Source organism: Cibotium barometz, chromosome 20 (genome assembly GCF_041138505.1).
Source record: "Cibotium barometz isolate CiBa-2024 chromosome 20, ASM4113850v1, whole genome shotgun sequence".
Taxonomy (NCBI): domain Eukaryota; kingdom Viridiplantae; phylum Streptophyta; class Polypodiopsida; order Cyatheales; family Cibotiaceae; genus Cibotium; species Cibotium barometz.
This window is the reverse complement of record NC_141065.1, coordinates 53,283,637-53,293,092: the sequence shown is the minus strand read 5'-3', so window position 1 is coordinate 53,293,092 and position 9,456 is coordinate 53,283,637. Positions and strand designations below refer to the sequence as shown.

The following is a 9,456-nucleotide window of genomic DNA, read 5'->3' as shown; positions in this document are numbered from 1 at the left end:
GTTTTTTACACTACAAACCGGGCTTTGTGAGCACTGGCCCACAGAGCCAATACAATGTTGATCCTTGGACTTGCTGAAATACGTACACAACTAATGCTATCATTGTCTTATTCTAGATCTCCTTATATTAAGAGTGCAATGTGCATGATTCATTATACATACAACTAGCAGATTTATAATCAACACCACAATTCTGCTACATTATTTTTAAATGATGACAATCACACGAATATTTGAATATCTTGAGAACTTAAATATTGGTGAGAAGGGTAAATTATCATACTTAAATTTAACACATAGACTATATCAATGCTCAAAAAAATATTTTTTCCAACCCTTAAAATTAAAGGCAATGCTAAAACCAAAAATCACTAAAAATCATACTCTGAGATTTCTAGATTTTAGTCAAGAGAATTACACTACAAACCAGTTTATGTGAGCACTAGACTACATTAATAGACATCGGTAGTTGGTTGAGCCCCGAAGTGCTGTCCCAACACCGTAGAGACATCATGTATGAAATTCTCTAAAGATAAACTAGTTATTATAACGGCTCAAGAATCGAGATAAATAACGGTCGAGAAAATCTGTTGTGGCCTAGGGAATGGCACTAGTGCAAAATTGCCTTCAAAGGTTATCAATGCTCTTCATACCTTCTAGAGAAGGCCTCTTAAAAAACAGGTTTGCAAAAGGCCTCAGTCAACCTGGCTTTCAAATTGAAGGTTAGGGTAGGCCTTCAAATTTTAGCCCTACCCTCCACACGCAGTGCAATTTTTGGGGTTAGCCATGATCAAAAACTGCTTGCATCACTTGCTTATTTATCAATATATATTGAGATTGTGCTTCACAAGAATTAAGCACCCGAAATATTTCTTTTTGGGTTAATTAATTAGCTATTTATTTTGTGAAATATTGATTAATTATGCACTTGCTAATTAACTATTTAATTAATTGTTCATCTCTCTCTCTCTCTCTCTCTCTCTCTCTCTCTCTCTCACATCAGAGAGGTAGGTCATTCTAACCTACTAGCATCAGAGATTAACTGTTTTAGTTGAACATAGTGTGTTGTACACAATGTGTTGAACATAGTGTGTTGAACAAATGGATGCATTTGCAAATAAAGTTCATGCATGGGGTGGCAGATCTTCAAAGAGGCGCAAAGCCATTGAGGAGCTAATGAAAGCTTTTAAGCTTAGACCTTTGGAGGTTCTAAAAATTCATGACGTATGTTGGTTGTCAAGAGGCCAAACTATGAAAAGGTTGGGAATGATGATGCCAACGAAAAGGTTGGGAATGATGATGCCAACACTACTTGCGGAATTCAAGCAAAGTGATGCTTCTTTGTACACCATGGCCACTACATTTCAAGTGCAATTCTTATTGCATTTGCGGATTGACATTTTGCACAAAATGGTTGTTTTGAATAAAAAATTTCAAAAGGAGAACATTAAAATTACAGAGATAGCAACTTCTTTGGATGTCACAGAACTTTTCCAAGAAAAGGCATCTACCACATCCTTTTGGTTACGCGTCTTAAAGTTTGAGAGAATTTTTATCAAACTCAAAAGATGATGGAACAATCCATAGACATGTCTTGCACAACTCATGCCTGGGAAATAATGAAAGTGGCAAGACACACCATGGATGCTTTGCTTTGGGAGTTAGGTTTGTGGAGAAAGTCATTACAGGGTTGAATGAGCTTTTTATGAACCTACCATTGTTTTATGCTGCTAAGGTGTTTTCTCCTAAACATTATCACAAAGTTGCAGAGATTAGAGACGATTCAAATCGAAATTTACTTAGATCGCATGTGTAAGAAGTTTGAAAGCATTGTGGATGCCAATCAATGTGGGACAAATGGCACATTTCTCTATAGTTGTCTACAAAGATTTTCCAAGCTATGGCTTTTTTGAAGCTTGGGAGCAAAGCGTCGAAAAACTCTAGAATGCTTGTGATTCATGTTAGCACAACATGTTGTGAGCATGATTTTTCAAAGCAAAACAAGATCAAGGATGATGAGTTCTTTGACGCTTTCTACATTGGACAATCTCATTTTTTTGTCTCAAACACCATAATTTCTAGGTGATGTGGATTGGGAGAAAATCATTGATATTTGGATTTTCATAAACGCTCGCAAATCTCAAGAATTGTGAACATGAGTAAATTATTACCTTTTTCAAAATTTAGTAAACATTGCTAGATGATTTCTGCTTAAACCTAGTAGAGTGGAACTAACTTTTGAATTTAAGCACTTTTTTGTTAAGCTTTTAAGCAAGATATCTCTTTGTATTTGGCGATATAGGGCGTCGGATAGCGAAAAGTAAATTAGGGCTTAATAAAACTTGCCTTGTTAAGTAAACGACATTCCGAGTTTTTTTTGTGATGATGTGCCTCGCCTTCCCTAGTTTACAAAAGAACTAGGGCCCCAAAGTAAACCAAGGCTGCCCTGAAATACACTCAAGCTTACCATATTGCCTAGTTCCCAAGTTTGGACTTAAAATTTTTTTCACCTAAGTCTGTAAATGCAAAAAAAGGATTTGAACCCACAATGTGCCGCTCGAGAGACAATAGTCCTACCATTAGGCTATAATTTCTACTAGCTAATACATCTGGCCCATATCAATATATGTTTTTGTTATGTAGCGATGGCCCTAGATTACTTTGGGGCCCTAGTTTACTATCGCACGGGCCTAGTTTACTTTCGGCGATCCGACAACCTCGATCACCCCCGCTCAAAATCACCCCCACCAAAATCAGGCCCCCTCAACAATCAATCCCACTTGAACCCCCCAAAACTGCGCAGTGGTACGCCAACATCCTAACTAAGTAGACACAGTTTGTCAAATGTGAACCTTTAGAAAAGGCGCGTCACAAAATCACCCCACTGGGTGCACATTAAAAAAAAACTGGTCCATAACAATTTGACCAGAAACATACCCTCCATGCACAAGGGTTCTAATCCACTTGCACTTCCACTCGCTTTTTGGTATCATCCACCTTGGGGGCCATGATACGCAGCACACCATTCTTGAGTTCAGCTTTTATGGCCTCTACCTTCACATTGTCAGGAAGCTTGATCTTAATGTTGTAGGAGCCATAGCTTCTGGCGGACCAGTCATCTTCTCCATTTTCAGCCTTGTGTTCCCCTTTGATGGTGAGGTTCCCTTCCACCACATCTAACTTCACTTCTTCCTTGCTCAGACCAGGCATGTCCAGCCGCAGCCTGAAGGCCTTTGCGTCCTCCATCACATCCCATGGTGTGCGGTTGGAGCTGCGCAGAACTCGTGATGAAGCAGCTGGGGATATAGGCGACATTGGTGAGCTATCGAACAAATCTTCCATGGTATCCATCATTTGCAAGATGGATGTGCTCCGGCCCAAAGGTGGAAACATATCTTCACAAAGAAACACCCAGTCAAGGCGTTAGCTAGAAACTTGGCAAGCTTGACTATGCACAGACATTTACAGAATGACTTACAATTCAAGGGATTCAAAAAAGTTATACTTGGGAAAGAGTTAGTGCCGAAACCCCACATACCAGAGAAAAGACCAAGGGATGGCCAGCTTCGGGGCAATGGTGATGATGGGACAGCCTGAGCAGCATTGCGCTTGGCATCCACATTCTCTTCCTCCTGAAACTTCGCAGCAGCAGTGGCAAAACTTCTAGGGACCACTTTCACATCCTGTGAAGCCCTGCCAAGAGAAGCAAACCTTCTGGCTACAATGCGAGCAGCCATAGTGCTATTCCTCACTTATGATATATGAAAACCGCCTGCAGAAATGCTTGCATATCAGTAGATCTTCATGGGTATACAGATAACCCAGCACGAATCCAGAAATACACAATACTCAGCAAAGGCTTGTCCATATTTACTTTGTCGGACTATAACAGGGAGGAGTCAATCAAGCAGTACCATTCTATACAATCAACGTTCATTGGTAAACATTTAGCCATATTTGGGGGAATTATCACAGCCCACAGAAAAGCACCACATATACATACATCCAGGGACCACTATCAGTCGCTGCAGAAACATGCTTAGCATTACAAATATTCCTTTGTAACATACCAGAAGCATGCTCTAGCAATACATGGCTTCTCACCATATGAGAGCCCTGACTTCACATGAATGCCATGGTTCAGAAATAAGACAGGAAAATTGTATCAATCAGCTGAGGGGAAAAAAGGATTTCAAAGACCACACACCTCACAAGGTGACATGCAGTGCAAGAATGCACTTCGATATATACGGCATGCATTGTAGGGCACCACACGTGCTGGTACCATAGCAGGCAATGTAGACCACCACCTGTGCTGGGTACCAATGACCATGGCACGCACATGTACCCATGTGTCACGCATTGTCACGCACTCTGTATTAGATGTACGACACCTCAAATGCTAGGGTGACATACAGAGACATATACACAAGCATACACGAGGGTGTTCTCTGCAATTACATAGCAAAATAAAGCAGTCGTCACACATCAAGACCGCAATTACACCATATTCTCGGCATAGAGCTCTCTGTTATACACGAGAGACCGTGCCACAACTGGTGCAAAGGCACTGGGCTCTGCTAAGGTTTCTGAGGCGTTTCCGGCTACACACTGCACACAGACGGATTTCTTCAAAACAAGCAGAGCAGAAACCAACGCAGGCGCAAACCTGGCGGTAATAACGTATCCGGAAACGGAGAACCCGAGCGTATCAAAAAAACACAGTCGAAAAAACTATCGTGAACTAAACTCAACGCACCAACCATGTCTTTTTAATGGAGCCCTAAAGGAATGCTCTGGAAATTTCCAAGCGCCTAGACCCTTCACGTTCGTTCTAGAAATTTCCAAGCGCCAAGAACCTTTACATTAAATGTTTTTTAAGGTGTTTTTTAATGTGAGGATTGTTACTTAATCCCACCCCCTTAATCCCACCCCTTACATGGGATGGCACCTGAGTCCATTGGGGATTGAACCTAGTCCCTAAGTGATGTGTACCACTAGGCGAAATGTTAGTGTAAACAAAAGCTCATTGACTTTCCCAATTATTGACCTATTTTTCGTATAATAAAATATGTGATAAATGTTTAGACCATCTTTGAAAGTTTCTCAAACCTACCTGAACATTTTCACTCGTTTGAAATGAAGTTGTGTGATGTAAGAACCCAACCAATGCAAGTCAATAAGTCAACAAAGGTCGAAGGTTGATGCCTGCAATTTACTCTTTGACACTTGCTAGCTAAAAATAGTCCAAATTTTTTAGAAAAATGATCAAAAAGCATGGGGAATTTAACCAAAACGGAAAATAAATCCACATGGCATGGCTAAAAAAAGAAGAAAAAGTCCTAGCAAGAATAGCTAAATGTTATTTTTCATACAAGAATTTGACACTTTTTTCGTCTAGCTCAAACTAAGAAGAGAAATGATTTGAGCATAGTAATGTATTCTAGGTGCTCTTCTTCAAGTTCCTTGTTAGCTTCTCCCTACAGAGCTTTCTTCGAGTTAGTACAGGGTACAACAATTTGGTTGTGCTCAAGGCGTTACTGACAGGGCTATCAAACTTAGTAACTCTCCGATTGGATAGGAACATACCCTAAGGGGGGGAGGTGGTCCTATGTGGAGTATAGTGGGTCAAGGGTAACATAGTTGCAACTAAAGAGGGTAGGCATGCAAGGTGCCTTCCTTCTAATCTTAACAATCTCTACAAATTGCATTACAGGGGAATTTCTTTTCACGAGTGCTCTACCTACAGTTAGTGGATTGTCTCAATTCACTAACCGCTTTTTTGAGTGGCCAACAAATTACCACCATACCTTCAGATTTCTTCCAAAGGGATCACCTCTCACTCCACTCTCTTTAGAGAACAAGGCATTGAATGTCTCTACTAGTGGATGGACACCTGTAAGGTCCTTTGCCATCTTACCCGCTCAAATGGGCATGTATCTTTTGTAAGACAGCGCTAGACTTTATAAAAGTGGCCTTACCCCATGAGCTTAATGCCAAATAGAGAAGTCCCTAACTTAGTGTACATACTTGATTTTGACTAAAACTAGTGGACCGAGACTATTTTTCAGTTTTGTTCGTCCTAGTGTGAAAGCTAGTCAATTATGTATAAATCATTTTTGACATAGACGTTCATTTTCTTACAAAAGAATACTTGTGAGCTCTCCTTCTCCTCCCTACCCTCTTGCTTATGTTTTATTGAATCTTTCTTGCTTGCTAGATAGGTTTGTTTGTAGGCTTCTCCCTCTCATTAGCTTCTTCTCCACCCCTGAGAGAACCATCACGAAGGTTATATTCTTCTTGCCTCCATCTAGGCAAAGGAATCTCTACCTTCACCCCCTTAGCAAAGGAGCATCTTGGTGTGACAATAGAGTGAGGATGCGATGACAGACTAGCTAGCGCATGGCTAAGGTAAGTTGTCTTGGCATGAACTTATATTACCACCAATGAGGAAAAGCCTAGGGCTTAGCTCCATTTGCCTGTCCATTCCAAGCTATCGGGATCACCCAATATTACCCAGTGTGTTGATTAGGAGGCCGCACTCAGAAGAACATATGGCTTTGGAGCCTTGGATGTGTTTAGTTTGTTGTTTTTTATTTTGTTTTGAAGTTTGTGTGCATTAGGACATTCTTGTTGCATACCTTGGAAGGGAAAGAACATGATTTCTTGGCGTTTTACATGATTTTAAAGCCCATAAGGCTTAATTTTATTACAATGATGAATCAAGAAATAGCATTTATGTTTAGGAGTGGAATCCAACTAAGCACATGTGATTGATGCTCTCTACTCATCACTGCAATCACATTGTTGTTTACATCAACCTCTATGGAATCCTTCACTAGTATATACTAGCTACTCAGTGGTGTGTACTAGCTTTTGACCTCTGCTCATGTTAGCCGATTGAGCCTATCTCAAACAGCTCCTCTAGATTATGTCTCCATGTTCAAAGTAATGGTGCAACAAAGAGTGAGAGACTTCAACAATATAGTGTGTAGGCCACCACCCATGTAATGCTTTTGATGCAAAGGCCCACACCATATTGTGGAGTGTCAACACAAGTACCCTACACCGAATCTCCCAAGTGCTCCAAGCACTTTGAATCCCGTGTCCAATCCCAATGTCATTCCTTATGGAGGCACATGTTACAAGTGAAAATTTGACCATCCTTATAAGGATTGTCTTGACAAAGTGACAATCGCCCTAGTTAGAAGCATCAGTAACCATTTGTTGAAAATAGCAAGTGATGTTGGGTGAATGTTAAGAGTAAGGGGGAGTGTTATACAACCCTCAACAAATGAAGGAGCAATTGTACTAATCATAGGACGAAGGTTCAATGGTCCAAAAAAGATATAAAAATGAAGGAGAATGTGGACTAAAGTGTGCCCAAAAGAAGGCGCCTAGAATTAGGTGAGAAGAAGCCCCATCGTCAAATCTAGGTAAGATTAGGGGATGCCTTAATTATGTTTATGAGTCACAATTAGTGGCTAATGGAGATGTACTCAAGCCTATATAAAGGCCTTAATCTAATGTAATGATACAAGAGTTTTTGTCTAATTTCTTATCTTGTCACTATCCCATAGTTTTATCATTTACCTTAATCACATTCTTGCATTTGTTGTTATATCAAAATTTTGAGTCTAATCCATTTCTACAAACCCTAATCCTCTCTAGGCATGAAATTAAAATTAGTATAAGAGCCAACCCCCATCATCCCTAATCCTTGATTATATATGCATCCTAGGATAGCGCTAGCAAAAATCATTAGCATCCTAATAGCCATTAATCCCTTGATCCTTGATCATATATGCATCCTAGAACAACTCTAGCTAGAAAAAATCAGTAGCATCCTAATAGCCATTAATCATATTTTTTCACAAGCTCTCAAATCATCAAGGATTAAAGTGTTCTGGCACATCTACTGTAAGAAGACCTCATTTTCATCATTTACATAAACTCAAGAGGCTTCAAGGAGGAGTGAAGTGATCAATATAATCATTCAAAAAACATCTTGCAAGTGGCGGCAAAATTAGAAAATTCAATCTCGTCGCATGGGCAAACATAATGAAAAACTAACCATTCAAATAAAGTCAAAAACTAACCATTCAAAGAAAGTCAAAAAATGAAACAAGTTCTAGTATGTTACTAAGTGAGGATGAAACAAGCTCTAACTCTTCACTTAGTGCACCTCATAGACCAATTAAGAAACTAGAACCCACCCAACCACCTCAATTTGAGAATCATGATCATATGACATATGTGGAACGCAAAAAGCAAGCTCAGGAGTGCATGCTTAGCTTGGTTGAATGTCTTATAGGATCACCGATTGAGCCTCCTGCCAATCCTACAAAAGCAACCAAAATACAAAGCCCACAGGAGTACCGCTTCCCCTTTCAAGAGGAAGACATACTCTCTACAGAAGAGTCATTTAAGATAGATTGCACGAATTATACACTTGAGAAAGCATGTGAGGAATTTGATAATTCCGTTATAAAATTAAAGCAGTCTCTCAAAACCTCATTTAGAGGAATGCTCTTCTCTCATGGTGGTGAAGCCAGTATAACATCAGCGCTTGCACCCTTAAGAGCTCAACATGAGTTATACATAACAAACTCCATAGAACAGGACTGTGAAGATTTGCAAGTTTCCAAATAGACCTCATTAAGAATTGTCAAAGGGCCAAGTGTGCTAATGTACACATTGGATACTCTTGAAAAAGCGGAAAGCTAAAACGAGGATGAAAGTGAATGGGAATATGAAACAGAAACGGGATGTGAAGCTGAAACATTCATGGTTCCTCTAGAAGATTCTATCATGGTATGGTTGGATTTTCCTATAAGCCATGATGTTAAGCGTAAATGCGCATTGATTAGCCCTCGAGCTAGTCATAACATCATGATGACAATAGACACTTGGGTGTCATTGGGATAGCCTAAACTCATTCCTACAGACAATAGTCTTGCAAGAGGAGCCAATGGACAAAACATTGAAGTTCTAGGTAACTTTAGCTACACTACTCAAACTATCGTGGAGATATGGAATTTACATTCCATGTTACCCTAGATTCCCTTGAGTATGATGTCATCCTTTGTGAAATTGGGATACGTGACTCGTTGTATTCTATAGATGAATTCATGCAAACAGTCACCTTGCACACTCCTGTAGGCAATGTACAATTGCTATACGGGAGGAAGAGACCTTGGAGAGGAGCTAGAACTTCCAACATTTCTTACTAAAAAGATCCCTAGGATTCTGGTTGGATTGAAAATTTCAAATAAAAAACAGCTCAAGCACAGCTTTATCCAACATAAGAATACAATCTCATGACCCTCGAGCTATGGGATTTGTTAGGTCAACCAACACTCACGGAACATCCTGAAAGAATTCCCTTTACACAAGACTTGAACATGCCATGTTTGGGATACTTTGAACATACAATGTATATTGAAATTAACCCCC

The 9,456-nt window shown here is 39.9% G+C and overlaps 1 protein-coding gene across 2 annotated transcripts; it reads right to left on the bottom strand.

Moving 5' to 3' along the window:
• Nucleotides 1-2,836: 2,836 nt before the first annotated feature.
• On the bottom strand, nucleotides 2,837-4,805 carry LOC147628022 (small heat shock protein, chloroplastic-like). 2 transcript variants are annotated; one of them, XM_086814993.1, is made up of 3 exons: nucleotides 4,670-4,805; nucleotides 3,539-3,772; nucleotides 2,837-3,395 (listed from the first exon to the last, which is right to left on the bottom strand). In XM_086814993.1, the coding sequence occupies exons 2-3, from the start codon at nucleotides 3,735-3,737 to the stop codon at nucleotides 2,956-2,958; spliced, it is 639 nt and encodes a 212-aa protein (XP_086671119.1). In that variant the 5' UTR covers nucleotides 3,738-3,772; nucleotides 4,670-4,805; the 3' UTR covers nucleotides 2,837-2,955. The 2 variants fall into 2 exon arrangements, with proteins under 2 accessions (XP_086671119.1, XP_086671120.1); XM_086814994.1 differs by having other exon boundaries at nucleotides 4,764-4,788.
• Nucleotides 4,806-9,456: the final 4,651 nt, after the last annotated feature.

Coding starts and splice junctions, on each gene's coding strand:
- LOC147628022 (XM_086814993.1), bottom strand. CDS start 3,737: ATGGCTGCTCGCATTGTAGCCAGAAGGTTTGCTTCTCTTGGCAGGGCT. Junction 3,396..3,538: donor ATCCCTTGGTCTTTTCTCTG/GTATGTGGGGTT, acceptor TTCTTTGTGAAG/ATATGTTTCCACCTTTGGGC.